The 21,715-nt window shown below is 39.1% G+C and overlaps 1 protein-coding gene across 6 annotated transcripts in view; it reads left to right on the top strand.

Moving 5' to 3' along the window:
• Positions 1-21,715, top strand: part of USP28 (ubiquitin specific peptidase 28) — a 64,698-nt gene that overhangs the window by 6,225 nt on the left and 36,758 nt on the right. For 5 of the 6 annotated variants that reach the window (XM_060160422.1, XM_060160417.1, XM_060160421.1 and 2 more), the window contains exons 2-3: positions 7,197-7,274; positions 8,278-8,410. In XM_060160422.1, coding sequence (XP_060016405.1) covers positions 7,197-7,274; positions 8,278-8,410 — 211 coding nt within the window. Of the gene's footprint in view, positions 1-5,381; positions 5,475-7,196; positions 7,275-8,277; positions 8,411-21,715 lie in introns of all 6 variants that reach the window. The other variant, XM_060160419.1, reaches the window with a different exon arrangement.

Raw genomic sequence — 21,715 nt, 5'->3', positions numbered from 1 at the left:
TATAGTTTTTTTCTGGACTCCCACTTCTTATTCATTTGTCCATATGCCTGTCCTTATGCCAGTACTACACTGTCACGATTACTGTAGTTTTGTAGTAGGTTTTGAAATCTTAAAGTGTGAGTCCTCTAACCTTGTTCTTTTTCAGTATTGTTTTGGCTCTTCAGGGTCCATTGAAATTCCATATGAATTTGAGGATCAGCTTTTCCATTTCTGCAAAAAAGGTCATTGGAATTTTGATAGGGATTACACTGAATTTGTAGATCACTTTGGGTAGTATTGATATCTTAACAGTATTAAATCTTTGTAATGATTAGTTTTATGTGTCAGCTTGACTAGACCAGAAGGTGCCCAGACATTTAGTCAAACATTATTCTGGGTATGTCTTCGAGGGTGCTTCTGGATGACATCAGTGTTTGAATTGGTAGGCTGAGTAAAGCTGATTGCCCTCCCTAGTGTCTGTGGGCCTTACCCCTTCAGTTGAAAACCTGAATAGAACAAAAAGGCTGAGTAAGAGGAAACTTTACCCACCTGACTGGGTGCAGGTCTTCTCCTGCCCTCAGACTGGAACTTATATCATCAGCTCTCCTGGTTTTCAGGCTTTCCAGATCTGACTGGAATGACACCCTTGGCTGGTTCTCCAACTTGCCAACTGCAGATCTTGGGACTTCTCAGCTTCCATAATCCCAAGAGCCAATTTCTAATAATAAATTTCTTAATTCACACGCACAGGAAACTAGGAATACAGGGTCTCCTCATGTGCTTGCACACACATGTGCCCTATTGGTTCTGTTTTTCTGGAGAACTCTGACTGATACAGTCTTCCAATCCATGAACTTGGATGTTTTTCCATTTTTTAAGGTTTCCTTTAAGTTCTTTCTCAGTGTTATGTAGTTTTTAGTGTACAAGTCTTTCACCTTCTTGGTTAAATTTATTCCTAGGTATTTTATGCTTTTGGATATTATTGTAAGTGTAATTGTTTGCTAAATTTCCTTTTCAGATTGTTCATTGCTGCTATATAGAAACACAGCTGATTTTTGCCTGTTGATCCTGTGCTCTGCAACTTTGCTGAATTTATTTATTAGCTCTAGTGACTTTTCTGTGGATTCTCTGGGATTTTACATATCATGTCATCTGTGAATAGAGATAGTTTTACTTTCTCCTTTCCAGTATGGGTGTCTTTTATTTATTTTTCTTGCCTAATTGCTCTGGCTAGAACCTCTAGTATAATGTTGAATAACATTGGTGAAAGTGGGCTTCTTTGTATTCATACTGATTTTAGGGGGAACTCTTTCAGTCTTTCACCATTGTGAATGATGTTAACTGCAAGTGTTTTTAAATAAAGGCTCTTTATCACGTTGAGGAAATGACCTTCTCTTCCTAGTTTCCTGATTGTTTTTATCATCAAAGGGTGTTGGATTTTTTCTGCATCGACCAAGATAACTGTGTTTTTATCCCCTTCATTCTATTAGTGTGGCATATTACATTGGTTGGTTTTTACTGGTTTCCTTTCATGTCTTCATCAGTCATGTTTTCTTAGGCATCCATTTTCAAGTATTTGGCTAAGCTTTATCTCTTCATTCTTTGAGATGTGCAGAGTATACTCTACCTTTCCATTTCTCCTGCCAGCTTCCTACCTCTGTCATCACACTTGGTTTATTCAGTACCCCTATAACTCATGGTTAAGCTTTCTTTCCCTAGTCTCATCCCACTTTAAACTAGTTGTTGACATGTGCTAGATGAATCCCCTTAAAGTACCTTTTTTACCCCTCATATTTCTTCCCTGCTGAGGAACCTGTAATAATTTTTTATTGTTCATTAGATCAAGTCTAAACTCATCCTGACATTTAGAACCCTTCATAATCCAATCCCACATCACCTCTCTGGTCCCTGTTATTTACCTTAAATGGAAACTACACACTGAGGCCCATCTAATAATAACTTAAAATTTTACTGTTAGATTTCTAAAATTATAACCATGTAAACTTGATTTCTTATATCTTTTCCCATATTTTCTTAGTTTCTCAATAAACCTTAGCAGTAGATTGCTGAATGGCATTTTCTTTAATTTTTGAAGATACATTTCATAAGACCTTATTGTAACAGTTTCCTGGCCTCGTTTCTTGTATTTAGTTGGGGCACATATGTATTTAAAGAAGTGAAAAAAATATTGTCTTAATGTATTCAAAAGTAAGAAAAAAACAAGGTGCAAGACATGATGTGTAGTATGAAAGAATATATTTGTGTGCATAGACCATTTCTGGAAAGATATGTCAGAAACTATTAATAGTGATTACTCCTGGGAAATGGGACTGGATGGGAGGAAGAGGGAAATTTCCCTTTCATTTTATATCTTTTTGTGCTGTTAGAATTTCCTACTCAGTGAATGTGAAAAAAAAAAGAGATGAAAAAATGTGAGTAAATAATGATCAGTTCTTTTTTTTCTTGCTTTTAATTTTAGTTTAAACCCCACTATACCATTTAGAATTAGCTAACTTTTAAAAACTTTTAATGCTTTTTAAAAACTTAAGCCAGTTGATGAACTGAAACAGTGATTTTCATCATGTACCTAATTTTTTGCACCATTAAAATAAGTTATCAAGTAGCCCATTTCGGGAGATTTAGTTTCATTCACTAAAGAAATGCTATTTGTCAATTGTAGAGTCATAAGGCACTTTAGATTTCTACGTTATGAGTAAATTGGACCAACATGGAGTTGTTGCTGGGAGAAAAACTGAAAAAATACCAGGGCTTTTGTGGACTTGTTCCTTGTTTCGTGGAAGTTGGAAAGGTTAGTGACAGTCTCAGACTGTGTTGTTAAGACCCTGTTGTATAGGTTGGGTTTCTGGAGTTGCTGCTGTATATTTTCTTTGACTCTTAAAGTTATTCCTTTGCTTTCCTTGGGTATTTAAGTTTTATTTTAAAATTAGAAAACCAGATCTTTAACTTTGGAGGGAATTTTATTAGGCACACCTTGGTAGTTCTTTGGAGTAAAGTAACATTTATCAATTATGTACTTAGTTTTAAACTTAGAAATGGCTTTGTAAAAAGAGACAGTCGAGATCAGGAAATGTGTGCATGAGAATGATGAAAATAGCATCCCTGTTTGAAGGAATGGAATAATCTAGAAATTATAAGAAATAACTATAGCATCACAGTGCTAAACTGGGTATTTGAAGATTGTGAGATTAGTAATCTCACTAATTTGCTGATCAAAGAGTTTTAGTTTAGTTGCAGTAGGATTAGGACTATAAAACTTCATAGTTTAATGTTTCACTGGGTGACTAATCCTGTTTATTGCTTACTAGAAGGTGAGTTATTGTCTTTGCTTTAAGAAAACCTCAGTCCTGAGAAGTTTTGCACCAAAACCACGGAGTAGTTGAGGTCGGAAAGCTTGAGTTCCTTCTTTCTAGAGATTTCTGTGTGCCTGTCTTTTTTCACTGCCTCTGGGCAAGAAAAGAGAGTACTCTTTGTTTCATGAAAATAATGTGTATTTAGTTATAGGGAAGTGCAAACATGTTGGCTCTTGCCAGTTATTTGACCTCATTATGACTGGAGCACAGGCTTTGTCTTGTCTCATGTTGGGTGTGTACTTTATGTGTAGCATCATAGTTAGGGTGAAGTTAATATTTAAATCAGCTTCCTGTGAAGTTCCAGAAGAAACTGTGAGTTAGTAATACCGTAGGATCCTAATGAGCTTAGCTTTTCTGTTGTGGTAAAATTAACATGTCATATATAGTACTGATTGCGTTGTCTGTGTGAGAATTTAGGTTTACCTAAATATTTATAAGACTAAGTCATGTCATAGCAGTTGTTCATGTGTATCACTAGCATAGCTTAATCCTTGTGAAACTTGTTATTCAGACTCTTAAGTTATTTTTGATTAATCTTTTAATTCAAGACACTTGATGACAAAATAGGTTTTGTAAACCTTAGTTTTCTGATTTGCACAATGAAGATAATTATTCTTAACTTTTTTAGGGTTGTTCCAAGGATTTCATGTGTGTGTGAGGCATCTAAGGTTCCTGACAGAAAGGCGTTCAGTAAGTGTTAGTTACAGTTGTTAATAGCACTGTCCTATGGCTAATTCAAATCAGCTAGTGTGTTGTGTGGTTCTTGCCTTTACAGAGGCAGCACTTAAAACAGTTAGGAAACCACATGGTGAGAAATACCAGGTAAAGCCAGTAAGTCCTATTCCTTTGCAGGCTTATTCGTTCCCTCAACATGGGAGGGGGAGAGGATAGTGAGGGACCAGAGTTCTTGAAGGAGGTAAGATGAATATAATGTCGTTCTTGACACTGTACAAAATGATTTTATGTAGCTGTCATCTCTGCCCAATAGCTTTTAAAAAAGGGAAACGAAGAGTTTATTTTCCTTTCCTGAGTGTATTATTCTAGATGTGTTAATGTCCACTGCTACCTGTTACAAAGTGGAGACAGAGGAGTGGGACTTTAACCCACAGCCAAATGTAATGGTTAGTAAATTATTTATCATTTCCATACTGTATTTCATTGATTAGCATTTATTTGGCATTCTGAGATCTCTGAAATTGAGATGGTCCTTACATTTACTATCACCCAAGCAGCACATGTGGTGTAGTTACCATAGTCTGCACATGTGTGGGCTTAGTCATAGCTGTTCCTGCCGTCATGGCAGTCGGGTTATATGCACTCTTGGTACCGCAGGGTTAGTTTACTTGCCATTTAAAAGGGCTTTAAAAAGATTGAAAAAACTATGAAAGAAAGGCATAGAAATAGAACAGCAGGGTACAGATTTGATTTCATGTGAAGTAAAATATTTGTCATTGGAGGAATGATTGCAGTTTCAAATTTTCTTGCAAAGCTACAATCAAGTGCATTATGGGACCTCAGAAAGGAAGATACTATAGGTGTTTTAAGCTTTTTTTTGTTTTTGCTGAGAAATATGCCAAAGAATTATCTATTGCATGCCAGGCAGTGCACCTGGAAGTAGGGTGAATTGCTCTATTTCTCAACATAAATGAGACATTTTGGAGCTACAAGAAGCTGATGTGACCAGTTCATGTGTGTCCTAGGACTGTCATGAAGGACTTCGTCACACTTCACTGTTATGAAGGCATTTAAGTGGCAGCCGTTTTTGTCTTTGGTGGTGCATAAAATAATGGTGCTTTTTATAACTGATGGCACCTTAGATTCTGTCCATTATAGTGTTTACCTCTCTACTTCCTGATGATAGCTTATTTGGAACTGATTGTACTACTAAGTAATCAAAATTGTGATTATATAAGGGCAGCTAAAATAGGAAACTTGTTAAGATGCAGAGATCAAGGTCAAAATATATGAATAAAATGTTTGCATTGTTTTGCATTAAATAGGTATTCTTGCCTGTTTTCTTTGTTTTCTCAGATACAGCATGGCATAGAGGTTAGAGTGCAGACTCTGGAGTCAGGCAGCCTGGGGTCAAATCCCAGCTCCACCCCTTACTAGCAATAACTTTGTGTAAGTTACTTAACATCGCTATGCCTCAGTTTTCTGTCAAATGGGCGCAGTGTCTATCTCACAGGTTTGTTATGAGGGTTAAATGAGTTAATACATATAAAGTGTTTTGAACAGCACCCGGCTAAAAGTAAGCAGTGGGTGTGAGCTATTATTTTAACTGGGATTGTCTTCTGTGACTCCTGCATCAGTTGGTACACAGAGTAATTTGAGGTGAAGATGTGATTGTCTATCCCACTCTTATCTTCTTGGTTCCAGTTCAGGGCTGATATGCTACCCATTTCCTCTTCCTTTTATTCCACCCTTTTTTGGGTACATTGATTTGGATTTTTTAGAAAATTGGTTATGATTGACCTATATAGATTCACACACTTAACACAATACGATCAGTGGAATTAGAATTTGTTTGGAAACAAACTTTTTAATACTTTATTTTTCTAAAAATCATATGCTGTGTTTTCAGTGTTTTCCAAGGTTAAATCTGGATACCTCTCAGTGTGAGAGTCACTCTAGCAGTGCCCAGGCGGTGACTGCCTTTGACAGACTCACAGCCTCCAGGGCTGCTGGGCTCAGCAGAGTAGGGTTCCATTTCTAGCCTATGACGATGATCTGTGACTAGAACAGAAAGACTGTTGATGCTTTTCCAAGGACTGTACAGGGGTGTTTCAGTTCGTTATTTCTAGTGGTGTGCTGCTTGAGTGTTGCATTGGGCCCTCAGCTGTTGAAGAACAGAGGATACTGTTTCTGTTACAGCTGGCAGTGAACTAGACTGCCTACTGCCTCTTGGAGACATAGTACTAACTGAAAGACAGTTAATGGTCAAGCATCAAGTATTGAATTGGGGCTTCATTCTAGTACAATGTTAAGAATAAATTAGATTTCTTCTCGCTGGATTAAATTTGAGCTATTTCGTTTTCAGTATTCATCTGTAAGATCGCTGTGTCTTCACTTGGGCCAGCCAATTGTTTAAACTGTTGAAAAGCTTACTTGTAAATAGGTGTTTTGTGTTAACTTGTCTGTGTTAACTTGTCAGTTGAAGACTTTAAGGCTGAAAAGGGTTATAAGCTGATCTTGTAGCTGGAAGTTAATAAGAAAGGTTTTTCCATGATTCAGATTAATGAAGAGAAAACATTCCATACTTTATTCCCTCTGCAATTGTATTTATAATTCAGAAAATTCTAGCTTTATCTATACATTTTTTTAAGCAATCAAACCTAAAGTTTCAAATGTAACATTGGTTGTATCGTTTGTTAATTACATGATTGGAAACTTAATGTCAGTGAAAAATGACACACACAAATGGCATGTGCAGTGAAGCTTAAAATAGCACATCTTCACATCCATGCAAATTCCCTGGACTCCTCATAATGACCTACTTACGTACTGCTCACAGAGAGAAACCTGAGGCACTTGAAGCATCCATTAAAGCTGGAATATTACATTTAAATGTTTTATGTATTTGTAGTTTTGCTATTTACTCATGTTTCGTCCACAAATGCCAAAAGCATTTTGCATGATTAAGCTTTTAAAAGAGCAATACATTTGGCATTTCAGAATGTGTCTGACAGTCAAGTACCTTGTTCCTTGGAGCGTGTTGGTTTTTTAAAGTAAACAATGCAAGTCTCAAGCCTGTTTACCCAAGATGCTGGTGTCTATTCTTTAAACGTGTCCAGGTTTACTTTCCGATTGACACGTGTGTGTATTCTTTCTGTTTCTCAAATACAGAGCTGCCAAATGCTGTTAAATCAGCTGAGGGAGATCACAGGCATTCAGGACCCTTCTTTTCTTCACGAAGCTCTGAAGGTTAGTCTCAAGGCCTCTATTCAACAGGTTTTAAAGCTGTTGTTCATATCATAGTTATGTCAGTTCAAGCTATATTTATGCCAAGATGAATGTGCATATGTATAGGACGGAAGTTCTAAAGGTCAAATGACCCAGTATCTTCAACATGTAAATTATAAGAGCAGGAAAAAGTTGAGGAGGGGAGAGACTCATAGTGCGGGGGGAAACCTCCAGAGATTTAAGGTACCTATCAACTAACTGCACCATATGGACCTTTTGTGGATCCTGATTCGAACTAAGAAGTATTTGAGTCAGGGAAATTTGAACTGGTTATTTGTGTGAGGATAGCATTATGGGTTATATTTTTTTAAAAAGATACATTCTGAAATGTTGACTGATGAGATGATAAGACACTTAGAGTTTGCTTCAGAGTATCTGGGGGAGGAGAGGCAGAATAGGTAAAATAAGACTGACCAGGGCTCGGTAATTATCGAAGCTGAGTGATGGACACATGGGGTTCAATTATACATTCCCTCTCCTGTTGTGTATGTTAGATTTTTTCCTAAGAAAAGTTTAAAAAGTTAAAATGAAATAGAAGTGTGGTCATCATTTATCACTATAGAATATGATAACTGTTTGGCACCTTTACCGTAGGGGCTGACTTCACTTAGAATCTCTGTGTTAATCGCCAGCCCCCTTCTTGATACATCATGCCGTAATTCTGTGAAATCAGGCGGCACAGTATCCAAAGCAGTGAGATTTCATTCTCGTTTGCATGTTGTGGGAAATCAGAGCATGGCAACTCCCTTCCTGTAACTAGGAGTTTAATGGCAGTGCTTTAAGCATAATAGACCTACTATCCTCCACTGTACTCTGTTTCCTCCTTTATACCCTAGAATTATGCCTAGACTTACTCAGTATGTCACCAGGGTAGTAAGAGTTATAACCCCCAGACTAACTTGCTGCTTATTTTAAATGCTGTGATGCTTTACTTTTGAAATTTCTATTTTTTTCCTCCCCTCAGGCCAGTAATGGTGACATCACCCAGGCAGTCAGCCTTCTCACTGATGAAAGAGTTAAAGAGCCCAGCCAGGAGACTGCTGCTACAGAACCATCTGAAGTAGCGGGCAGTGCTGCCAACAAAGAAGAATTAGCAAGTAGGTATATCCTGGCTTGGTCCCGCTCTGAACTAGCGGAGAGTAAGAGATGAGTTTACGTGAGTGTCCTTTCCATCACATCAACCCTTCGGAAATAGTAGTAATAATGACTAATTACTGAGCCATTACTAGGCGCCAGGCACAATTCTCAGCGCTTAAATGGTTCCATTCATTCAGCACTTATTTAATGAACCCCTGTTATGTGCCAAGCACTCTTTTAGGCACTGGAGATGAACAAAAGAAACAGGAATTGCTGCCCTGTGAGAGATGAGGCCATTGAGGGAACAAATGGGAGGCAGATCTTGCAGAGCCTTCATAGCTGCTTGGCATTTACTCTGACTTAAGAGGACTAGCCATTGGAGAGTTTGGTGCAGAGGAATGCTGTAAACGGGTTTCCTTTGGCTAAAGATCATTCTGGCTGCTCTGTTGAGAACAGAATGTGTGGGAGGGAATAGCGAGCGTGGGGCAGAGCAGGGAGCCCAGGACGACTCAGGAAGCTATTGCAGATGAAGGCGGTGTGGGCCAGGATGCAGTAGTGGAAGGGTGACAAGTGCTTGCTCTACAGGATTTGCTTACAAAGGATCTGAGAGTTGTGAAAGAGAGAGGGGTTAAAGATGACTCCAGGTTTGTTTCCTAAGGAGCTGAAAGGATGGAGCTGCACTTAACTGACGTGGGAATAATTGCAGATGGAGCAGATTTGGGGTGGAAAATGAGGAGATCGGTTTTGGCAATATTAAGTTTGAGATGCCTGTTAGACATCCAGGTGGAATATCAAAAAGGCAGTGGAGGTCCAATTGTGCAGTTCAAGGAAGAGATCTGGGCTGGAGGTGGATAAAACCTGGAATCATAAACCTGTAAATGGTACTTAAAGTTATGAGAAGGGATGAGCTCTCCAAGGGAGTGGGTATAGAAAACAGGAAAGGTTCAGTGACTCAGCAGTAGATCTTCCAGTGTTGAGATGTCTGGGCAGGGGGCAGGGGAGTAGGAGGAAGACCAGGAGAGTGGTGCTGTGGAGGCCAAAGAGGCTTCCAGGAGGAGGGATCTATCAGCTGCGCAAGGTGGTGTTAATGGATATTTGAGCCGTTGGCAATTTTGAACTATTCTGAATAATGCTGCTGTGAATATTCTTGTATATGTCTTTCGGTGCACGTAGTGACTTTTTCAATCCACATTTTTCTTTTCTAGACACATCCATGTTGGTTGTACCTGTAGTTATTTCTTTTGACTGATGTGTAGTATTTCTTGGTCTGAATATACAACAGAATTGATATATTTGTTGATTGACTTTGGGGTTGTTTTGAATTTTTTTTGCTGTTGTAAACAAGGCTGCTGTGAGCTTTTTTGATTTATGTTTCTTGTGCATGTATGCAAGAGTTTCTTTAGTGTATATGCCTAGCAGTGTAATTGGTGAGTATTAAGATGTGCTCATCTTCAACTTAGTAGCTGTTATTAGTGACATTATTTTCCAAAGTGATTTTTTAAAAAAATATTCATTTATTTGGTTGTGCCGTGTCTCAGTCGCGGCATGTAGGCTCCCTAGTTGCAGCCCGTGGGCTCCTTTAGTTGCGGCAGGCGGGCTCCTTAGTTGTGACATGCAGCCTCTTAGTGCGGCATGCATGTGGGATCTGTTTCCCTGGCCGGGGATCGAACCTGGGCCACCTGCATTGGGAGTGCGGAGTCTTAGCCACTGTGCCACCAGGGAAGTCCCCAAAGTGATTTTTTTTACATATTTATACTCCCATTAACAGGGTTTGAGAGTAACTCTTGCTCTCAAATTTGTTAGATTGTAAAATTGTTGCCTGTCTTTTTGATATGAAATGATAATCTTGTTTTTAATTAGAATTTTTAAAAATTAAATAATGAGATTGAACATCTTTTCCCTTTTGACTATTCATGTTTCCTCATGTGAAGTTTCTTTTCGTGTCTTCTGCTGGTTTGTCTGTTTGTTTGCCTCTTTTTATTGATTCTTGATATTCTTATTGATAATGACCTTATATTCTTGATATTAACCCATTTTTCTGGACTTGGGTGTTGCAGATATCTTCTCCTTATTGATGACTTGTGTTTTTACACTATGGTGACGAACTAACAAATAGCTTTCATTTATTAATCTTCTGCTATGGTTTGTGTTTTTTGTTTAAGAACTCCTATACTGTGAAGTTATAGGATATTCTGTTATATTTTCTTCTAAAATTGTAGTGTTTTGCTTTTCACATTTAAATCTTTAATTCATCTGAAATGGATTATCTTGGTAAGGCATAAGATAGAAACATAGTTCGATCCACCCCCTCACTTCCTCCAGCTATTCAGTTGGTTCAGGACCTTTTATTGAAGAGGCTATACTTACCCACTGATTTACAGTATTAGCTCTGTGTTATATCAGAAATTCATATTTTTCCATTCTATTTTATTGAGTATCTGTTTTTAATTCTTTGGGATATATACCTAGGAGTGGAATTGCTAGGTCATATAACAATTCTGTGTTTAACTTAAAAAAAAAATTCTAAAACAGGACTCTTTTTTCATAACTGCAACAATATTATCACACCTAAAAATTAATAACAATTTCTTAATCTCATCAAATACCAGTGTAGAAATTTCCCTGATTGTCTCACTAACAATATGTTTGTAATTGGTTTGTGAGAATAATGATCCACATAAAATGAAAACATTAAAGTATGTTTGAAATGTTTTTTAAGATCCCTTTTATCTATATAGTCCCCCTCTCTTTTTTTCTTGCAGTTTAATGTTTGAAGAAATAAAGTCCTTTGTTTCAGGATTTTATTTGACAGGATTTGCATGATACCACATGATTGCATTCCTGTGGTATCCTTTAGTGGATTTTTATGTCCTGTCTTTCCTATTAATTGAGATGCTTATCTGGCATGACAAAGTCATAGGTAGTGTTGTGTGTATTTCTTCTATTTTGTTGTATCAAGAAGGAAATAATGTCTGGTCCCCGTCTTTTTGTGTTGTTAAAATTGTTAGTGTGTTCAGATTGTTAGTTTGATTAATTTATCATAAAATTCCCCACCTAGTATTTCCAGCCACCATTGGTGATTATTGCTTAGATTCTTTATTGGAGATTTCAAAATGGTAGTATTTTATCTATCATTACTTAATAATTTATTAGTTGGAATTCTTTTTTTTAAATTATAGTTAAAAAACACATTAACATAAAATTTACATTTTAATCTTTAAAAAAATTTTTTCATCATGGATATTTTTTGGGGGGGGCATCAATTTTAATTAATTAATTAATTTATTTATTGGCCACACCACGTGTCATGCTGGGTCTTAGTTCCCTGAGCAGGGATTGAACCCTGCCCGCTTCAGTGGAAGCAGAGTCTTAACCACTGGACTGCTAGGGAAGTCCCACATTTTAACCATTTTTAAGTGTACAGTTCAGTAGTGTTAAGTATATTCATATTATTGTATAAAAGATCTCTAGAACTTTTTCATCTTATAAATCTGAAACTTTATTCCCATTAAACAACCCTTTTCCCCCTTCCCACCCCCAGTAACAGCCTTCTACTTTCTGTTTCTGTGAATCTGACTACCTTAGGGACCTCATATAAGTGGAATCATACAGGATTTATTTTTTTGTGACTAGCTTATTTCACCTAACATAATGTCCTCAGTGTTCATCCATGCAATGGCATGTGACAGGATTTCCTTTTTTTTTTCTTTTCAGTTTTTTTAATTATGGTAAAATACACATCACATAAAAGTTACTGTCATAACCATCTTTAAGTTCAGTGGTATTATGTACATTCATGTCATTGTGCAACCATCACCACCATTCATCTCCAGAACTCTTTTTTTTTTTTTTTACATCTTTATTGGGGTATAATTGCTTTACAATGGTGTGTTAGTTTCTGCTTTATAACAAAGTGAATCAGTCATACATAAACATATGTTCCCATATGTCTTCCCTGTTGCGTCTCCCTCCCTCCCACCCTCCCCATCCCACCCCTCCAGGCTGTCACAAAGCACCGAGCCAATATCCCTGTGCCATGCGGCTGCTTCCCACTAGCTATCTACCTTACTGCGTTTGTTAGTGTGTATATGCCCATGACGCTCTCTCGCCCTGTCACAGCTCACCCTTCCCCCTCCCCATAACCTCAAGTCCGTTCTCTAAGAGGTCTGCGTCTTTATTCCTGCTTTACCCCTAGGTTTTTCATGACATTTTTTTTTTCTTAAATTCCATATATATGTGTTAGCATACGGTATTTGTCTCTCTCTTTCTGACTTACTTCACTCTGTATGACAGACTCTAGGTCTATCCACCTCATTACAAATAGCTCAATTTCGTTTCTTTTTATGGCTGAGTAATATTCCATTGTATATATGTGCCACATCTTCTTTATCCATTCATCCGATGACAGGCACTTAGGTTGTTTCCATCTCCGGGCTATTGTAAATAGAGCTGCAATGAACATTTTGGTACATGTCTCTTTTTGAATTATGGTTTTCTCAGGGTATATGCCCAGTAGTGGGATTGCTGGGTCATATGGTAGTTCTATTTGTAGCTTTTTAAGGAACCTCCATACTGTTCTCCACAGTGGCTGTATCAATTTACATTCCCACCAACAGTGTAAGAGGGTTCCCTTTTCTCCACACCCTCTCCAGCATTTATTGTTTCTAGATTTTTTGATGATGGCCATTCTGACTGGTGTGAGATGATATCTCATTGTAGTTTTGATTTGCATTTCTCTAATGATTAGTGATGTTGAGCATTCTTTCATGTGTTTGTTGGCAGTCTGTATATCTTCTTTGGAGAAATGTCTATTTAGGTCTTCTGCCCATTTTTGGATTGGGTTGTTTGTTTTCTTGTTATTGAGCTGCATGAGCTGCTTGTAAATTTTGGAGATTAATCCTTTGTCGGTTGCTTCATTTGCAAATATTTTCTCCCATTCTGAGGGTTGTCTTTTGGTCTTGTTTATGGTTTCCTTTGCTGTGCAAAAGCTTTGAAGTTTCATTAGGTCCCATTTGTTTATTTTTGTTTTTATTCCCATTACTCTAGGAGGTGGGTCAGAAAGGATCTTGCTTTGATTTATGTCATAGAGTGTTCTGCCTATGTTTTCCTCTAAGAGTTTGATAGTTTCTGGCCTTACATTTAGGTCTTTAATCCATTTTGAGCTTATTTTTGTGTATGGTGTTAGGGAGTGATCTAATCTCATACTTTTACATGTACCTGTCCAGTTTTCCCAGCACCACTTATTGAAGAGGCTGTCCTTTCTCCATTGTACATTACTGCCACCTTTATCAAAGATAAGGTGTCCATATGTGCATGGGTTTATCTCTGGGCTTTCTATCCTGTTCCATTGATCTATCTTTCTGTTTTTGTGCCAGTACCATACCGTCTTGATGACTGTAGCTTTGTAGTATAGTCTGAAGTCAGGGTGCCTGATTCCTCCAGTTCCTTCTTTCGTTCTCAAGATTGCTTTTCCTATTTGGGGTCTTTTGTGTTTCCATACAAATTGTGAAATTTTTTGTTCTAGTTCTGTGAAAAATATCAGTGGTAGTTTGATAGGGATTGCATTGAATCTATAGATTGCTTTGGGTAGTAGAGTCATTTTCACAATGTTGATTCTTCCAATCCAAGAACATGGTATATCTCTCCATCTATTTATATCATCTTTAATTTCTTTCATCAGTGTCTTATAATTTTCTGCATACAGGTCTTTTGTCTCCTTAGGTAGGTTTATTCCTAGATATTTTATTCTTTTTGTTGCAATGGTAAATGGGAGTGTTTTCTTGATTTCACTTTCAGATTTTTCATCATTAGTATATAGGAATGCCAGAGATTTCTGTGCATTAATTTTGTATCCTGCCACTTTACCAAATTCATTGATTAGCTCTAGTAGTTTTCTGGTAGCATCTTTAGGGTTCTCTATGTATAGGATCATGTCATCTGCAAACAGTGACAGCTTTACTTCTTCTTTTCCAATTTGGATTCCTTTTATTTCCTTTTCTTCTCTGATTGCTGTGGCTAAAACTTCCAAAACAATGTTGAATAATAGTGGTGAGAGTGGGCAACCTTGTCTTGTTCCTGATCTTAGTGGAAATGCTTTCAGTTTTTCACCATTGAGGATGATGTTTGCTGTGGGCTTGTCATATATGGCCTTTATTATGTTGAGGAAAGTTCCCTCTATGCCTACTTTCTGCAGGGTTTTTATCATAAATGGGTGTTGAATTTTGTCAAAAGCTTTCTCTGCATCTATTGAGATGATCATATGGTTTTTCTCCTTCAATTTGTTAATATGGTTTATCACATTGATAGATTTGCATATATTGAAGAATCCTTGCATTCCTGGAATAAACCCCACTTGATCATGGTGTATGATCCTTTTAATGTGCTGTTGGATTCTGTTTGCTAGTATTTTGTTGAGGATTTTTGCATCTATGTTCATCAGTGATATTGGCCTGTAGTTTTCTTTCTTTGTGACATCCTTGTCTGGTTTTGGTATCAAGGTGATGGTGGCCTCGTAGAAGGAGTTAGGGAGTGGTCCTCCCTCTGCTATATTTTGGAAGAGTTTGAGAAGGATAGGTGTTAACTCTTCTCTAAATGTTTGATAGAATTCGCCTGTGAAGCCATCTGGTCCTGGGCTTTTCTTTGTTGGAAGATTTTTAATCACAGTTTCAATTTCAGTGCTTGTGATTGGTCTGTTCATATTTTCTATTTCTTCCTGATTCAGTCTTGGCAGGTTGTGCATTTCTAAGAATTTGTCCATTTCTTCCAGATTGTCCATTTTATTGGCATAGAGTTGCTTGTAGTAATCTCTCATGATCTCTTTTATCTCTGCAGTGTCAGTTGTTACCTCTCCTTTTTCATTTCTAATTCTATTGATTTGAGTCTTCTCCCTTTTTTTCTTGATGAGTCTGGCTAGTGGTTTATCTATTTTGTTTATCTTCTCAAAGAACCAGCTTTTAGTTTTATTGATCTTTGCTATTGTTTCCTTCATTTCTTTTTCATTTATTTCTGATCTGATTTTTATGATTTCTTTCCTTCTGCTAGCTTTGGGGTTTTTTTGTTCTTCTTTCTCTGATTGCTTGAGGTGCAAGGTTAGGTTGTTTATTCGAGATGTTTCCTGCTTCTTAAGGTGGGCCTGTATTGCTATAAACTTCCCCCTTAGAACTGCTTTTGCTGCATCCCACAGGTTTTGGGTCGTTGTATCTCCATTGTCGTTTGTTTCTAGGTATTTTTTGATTTCCTCTTTGATTTCTTCAGTGATCTCTTCATTATTAAGTAGTGTATTGTTTAGCCTCCATGTGTTTGTATTTTTTACAGATCTTTTCCTGTAATTGATATCTAGTCTCATGGCGTTGTGGTCAGAAAAGATACTTGATACAATTTCAATTTTCTTAAATTTACCAAGGCTTGATTTGTGACCTAAGATATGATCTATCCTGGAGAATGTTCCATGAGCACTTGAGAAAAATGTGTATTCTGTTGTTTTTGGATGGAGTGTCCTATAAATATCAATTAAGTCCATCTTGTTTAATGTATCATTTAAAGCTTGTGTTTCCTTATTTATTTTCATTTTGGATGATCTGTCCATGGGTGAAAGTGGGGTGTTTAAGTCCCCTACTATGAATGTGTTACTGTCGATTTCCCCTTTTATGGCTGTTAGTATTTGCCTAATGTATTGAGGTGCTCCTATGTTGGGTGCATAAATATTTACAATTGTTATATCTTCTTCTTGGATCGATCCCTTGATCATTATGTAGTGTCCTTCTTTGTCTCTTTTAATAGTCCTTAAAGTCTATTTTGTCTGATATGAGAATTGCTACTCCAGCTTTCTTTTGGCTTCCATTTGCATGGAATATCTTTTTCCATCCCCTTACTTTCAGTCTGTATGTGTCTCTAGGTCTGAAGTGGGTCTCTTGTAGACAGCATATATAAGGGTCTTGTTTTTGTATCCATTCAGCTAATCTGTGTCTTTTGGTGGGAGCATTTAGTCCATTTACATTTAAGGTAATTATCGATATGTATGTTCCTATTCCCATTTTCTAAATTGTTTTGGGTTCGTTATTATAGGTCTTTTCCTTCTCTTGTGTTTCTTGCCTAGAGAAGATCCTTTAGCATTTGTTGTAAAGCTGGTTTGGTGGTGCTGAACTCTCTCAGCTTTTGCTTGTCTGTAAAGGTTTTAATTTCTCCATCAAATCTGAATGAGATCCTTGCTGGGTAGAGTAGTCTTGGCTGCATGTTTTTCTCCTTCATCACTTTCAGTATGTCCTGCCACTCCCTTCTGGCTTGTAGGGTTTCTGCTGAGAGATCAGCTGTTAACCTTATGGGGATTCCCTTATGTGTTATTTGTTGTTTTTCCCTTGCTGCTTTTAATATGCTTTCTTTGTATTTAATTTTTGACAGTTTGATTAATATGTGTCTTGGCGTATTTCTCCTTGTATTTATCTTGTATGGGACTCTCTGTGCTTCCTGGACTTGATTAACTATTTCCTTTCCCATATTAGGGAAGTTTTCAACTATAATCTCTTCAAATATTTTCTCAGTCCCTTTCTTTTTCTCTTCTTCTTCTGGAACCCCTATAATTCGAATGTTGGTGCGTTTAATGTTGTCCCAGAGGTCTCTGAGACTGTCCTCAGTTCTTTTCATTCTTTTTTCTTTATTCTGCTCTGCAGTAGTTATTTCCACTATTTTATCTTCCAGGTCACTTATCCGTTCTTCTGCCTCAGTTATTCTGCTATTGATCCCATCTAGAGTACTTTTAATTTCATTTATTGTGTTGTTCATCGTTGCTTGTTTCATCTTTAGTTCTTCTAGGTCCTTGTTAACTGATTCTTGCATTTTGTCCAATCTATTGTCCATTCTATCTCCAAGATTTCGGATCAACCTTACTATCATTATTCTGAATTCTCTTTCAGGTAGACTGCCTATTTCCTCTTCATTTGTTAGGTCTGGTGCATTTTTATCTTGCTCCTTTATCTGCTGTGTGTTTTTCTGTCTTCTCATTTTGCTTATCTTACTGTGTTTGGGGTCTCCTTTTTGCAGGCTGCAGGTTTGTAGTTCCTCCTGTTTTTGATGTCTGTCTCCAGTGGCTAAGGTTGGTTCAGTGGGTTGTGTAGGCTTCCTGGTGGAGGGGGCTAGTGCCTGTGTTGTGGTGGATGAGGCTGGATCTTGTCTCTCTAGTGGGCAGGTTCACGTCTGGTGGTGTGTTTGGGGGCGTCTGTGGCCTTATTATGATTTTAGGCAGCCTCTCTGCTAATGGGTGGGGTTGTGTTCCTGTTTTGCTAGTTGTTTGGCATAGGTTTTCCAGCACTGTGGCTTGCTGGTCGTTGAGTGAAGCTGGGTGCTGGTGTTAAGATGGAGGTCTGTGGGAGATTTTCGCCGTTTGATATTATGTGGAGCTGGGAGGTCTCTTGTTGATCAGTGTCCTGAAGTTGGCTGTCCTACCTCAGAGGCAGAGCCCTGCCTCCTGGTTGGAGCACCAAAAGCTTTTCATCCACAGGCTCAGGATAAAAGGGAGAAAAAGTAGAGGGAATTAGTAGAAGTATGAGGAAAGAAAGAAGGAAAGGAGGGTAGGAAGGAAGAAAGAAAGAAAGAAGCAAAGAAGGCAAGAAGGAAAGAAAGGAGGGAGGGAGGGAGGGAGGAAGGAAGGAAGGAGGGAAAGAAGGAAAAAAGACAGAAAGAAAGAAGATACAGTAAAAATAAAATAAAGTATAATAAAGTTATTGAATTAAAAACTTCTTATTTAGAAAAAAAAAAAAGGGACGGAAAGAACCTTAGGACAAATGTTGGAAGCAAAGCTATACAGACAAAATCTTACACAGAAGCATACACATACACCCTCACTAAAAGAGGTAAATTGGGAAAAATCCTAAATCTTGCTGTCAGAGACCACCTCCTCAATTTGGGATGATTCGTTGTCTAAAGGAGGGAAGGAAGGACGGAAAGAAAGAAAGAAAGAACGAAGGTAAAGTATAATAAGGTTATTAAAATTAATTATTAAGAAAAAAAAATTAAAAAAAAAAACATGGACGGATAGAACCCTAGGACAAATGGTGGAAGCAAGACTATACAGACAAGATCTCACACAGAAGCATACACATACACATTCACAAAAAGAGGAAAGGGGAAAAAATCATAGATCTTGCTCCTGAAGTCCACTTCCTTAATTTGGGATGATTGGTTGTCTATTCAGGTATTCCACAGATGCAGGGTACATCAAGTTGATTGTGGAGCTTTAATCCGCTGCTTCTGAGGCTGCTGGGAGAGATTTCCCTTTCTCTTCTTTGTTCTCACAGCTCCCAGGGCTAAGCTTTGGATTTGGCCCTGCCACTGCGTGTAGATCGCTGGAGGGCGTCTGTTTTGTGCTCAGACAGGATGGGGTTAAAAGAGCCGCTGACTGGGGGCTCTGGCGCACTCAGGCCGGCGGGGACGGAGGGGCACAGAGTGCGGGGCGGGCCTGCGGTGGCAAAGGCCGGCGTGACTTTGCACCAGCCTGAGGCGCGCTGTGCGCTCTCCCGGGGAAGTTGTCCCTGGATCCCGGGAACCCGGCAGTGGCGGGCTGCACAGGCTCCGCGGAAGAGGGGTGTGGAGAGTGACCTGTGCTCGCACACAGGCCCCTCGGTGGCGGCAGCAGCAGCCTTAACGTCTCCCGCCCGCCTCTGGGGTCCGCGCTTTTAGCCGCGGCTTGCGCCCGTCTCTGAATTCCGCGCTTTCAGCCGCGGCTCGCGCCCGTCTCTGGATTCCGCGCTTTCAGCCGCGGCTCGCGCGCGCCGTCTCTGAATTCCGCGCTTTCAGCCGCGGCTCGCGCCCGTCTCTGGATTCCGCGCTTTCAGCCGCGGCTCGCGCCCGTCTCTGAATTCCGCGCTTTCAGCCGCGGCTCGCGCCCGTCTCTGGGGTCCGCGCTTTCAGCCGCGGCTCGCGCCCGTCTCGGGTTCGCGCTTTTAGCCGCGGCTCGCGCCCGTCTCTGGAGTTCCTTTAAGCAGCGTTCTTAAACCCCTCTCCTCACGCCCCAGGAAACAAAGAGGGAAGGAAAAGTCTCCTGCCTCTTCTGCAGGTGCAGGCTTTTCCCCGGACTCCCTCCCGGCTAGCTGTGGTGCACTAACCCCTTCAGGCTATGTTCAAGCCGCCAACCCCAGTCCTCTCCCTGCGCTCCGGCCTCAGCTCGCAGCCCCGCCCGCCCCGGCGGGTGAGCAGACAAGCCTCTCGGGCTGGTGAGTGCCGGTCGGCACCGATCCTCTGTGCGGGAATCGCCCCGCTTTGCCCTCCGCACCCGTTGCTGTGCTCTCCTCCGCAGCTTCGAAGCTCCCCCCTCCGCCTCCCGCAGTCTCTGCCCGCGAAGGGGCTTCCTAGAGTGTGGAAACTTTTCCTCCTTCACCGCTCCCTCCCACTGGTGCAGGTGCCGTCCCTATTCTTTTGTCTCTGTTTTTTCTTTTGCCCTACCCAGGTACGTGGGGAGTTTCTTGCCTTTTGGGAGGTCTGAGGTCTTCTGCCAGCCTTCAGTAGGTGTTCTGTAGGAGTTGTTCCACGTGTAGATGTATTTCTGGTGTATCTGTGGGGAGGAAGGTGATCTCCGCGTCTTACTCTTCCGCCATCTTCCGCCTTCCCAGAACTCTTTTTTTGTCTTGCAGGACTGAAACTCTCTACCCATTAAACAGTAACTCCCCATTACCCCGTCCCCCAGCTCCTAGCAACCACCATTCTACTTTCTGTTTTCTATGATTTTGACTACTCTAAGTACCTTATATAAGTGGAATCATACAGTATTTGTTCTTTAGTAGCTGGCTTATTTCACTTAACATAATGTCTTCAAAGTTCATTCAGATTGTAGCACGTTAGAATTTCCTTCCTATTTAAGGCTGAATAATATTCCATTGTATGTATATACCAAATTTTGTTTATCCATTTATCCATCAATGGATATTTGGGTTGCTTCCACCTCTTGGCTTTTGTGAATAGTGCCATTTGAACGTGGATGTGCAAAAAGCTCTTTGAGACCCTGGTTTTTCATTTTGGATATATCCCCTGAAGTGAGATTGCTCAATGATATGGTAGTTCTACTTTTAATTTTTTAAAAAGTGTGGGAACCTCCACACTGTTTCCCGTAGCATTTGCACTATTTTATAATCCTGCCAACAGTGCAAAAGGGTTCCAATTTCTCCACATCCTCGCCAATACTTGTTATTTTCTGGGTTTTGTTTTTCTGATAGCCATTCTAATGGATGTGAGGCATTATCACATAGTGGTTTTAATTTGCATTTTCTCTGATGATTAGTGACATTGAGCATGTTTTCATATGTCTGTTATCCATATTATATCATCTTTGGAGAAATGTCTCTTCAAGCCTTGTGCCCATTTTAAAATCAGATTAGTTGATTTTTTGTTGTTGTTTATATACTCTGGATATTAACCCTTTATCAGATACATGATTGGCAATTATTTTCTCCTATTCCGTAGGTTGCGTTTTGACTCTGTTGATTGTGTCCTTTCATGCTTTAAAGTTTTTAAGTTTGATTTAGTCCCATTTGTTGATTTTTGTTTTTGTTTGTTGGTGCTTTTGGTGTCATATCCAAGAAATCAATGTCATGAAACTTTTTATGTTTAACTTTTTGGAGAACTGCCAGCCTCCATTCTTCTAACTTCCACAACAGCTGCACCATTTTACATTCCCACCAGCACTACACAGGGTTCTAACTTCTCTACATCTCCACCAACATTTGTTATTTAGCCATCCAAGTGGGTGTGAAATGATAATCTCATTGTGGCTTTGATTTGCATTTCCTTAATGGCTAATGATGTGGAGCATCTTTTCGTGTGCTTATTGGCCATTTGTGTATCTTCTTTGGTGAAATGTCTAATGAAATGCTTCTCCTATTTTTAAAGTTGGGCTGTTTGTCTTTTTATTATTCAGTTGCAGGAGTTTATGCAGTCTGTATATAGGTTCCTTACTAGATACATGATTTGCAAAATTTTTCTTTCATTCTGTGGGCTGTCTTTTCACTATCCTGATGGTGTCCTTTGAAGCCCAAAGATTTTTATTTGACGATGTCAGATTTACCAATCTTTTCTTTCACTGCTTGTGCTTTGATTGTCATCTCGAAGATGCCATTGTCCAATCCAAGGTCATGAAGTTATACCTGTTTACTTCTAAGAGTTTTGTAGTTTTAGCTCTTATCTTGAGGGCTTGATCCACTTTTGAGTTCATTTTTGTAAATGATGTGAAGGAGGGGTTAAAAGCCACTCTTTCCCTATTGAATTGTCTTGGTACCTGTGTTGAAGATCAGTTGACTATAACTGTGAGGTTTATTCCTGGACTGTCAGTTCAGTCCCACTCA

Source organism: Lagenorhynchus albirostris, chromosome 9, assembly GCF_949774975.1.
Source record: "Lagenorhynchus albirostris chromosome 9, mLagAlb1.1, whole genome shotgun sequence".
In the NCBI taxonomy this organism is placed as follows: Eukaryota; Metazoa; Chordata; class Mammalia; order Artiodactyla; family Delphinidae; genus Lagenorhynchus; species Lagenorhynchus albirostris.
Note: the sequence above shows the minus strand (reverse complement) of the source record. Positions and strands in the feature narration are given on the sequence as shown.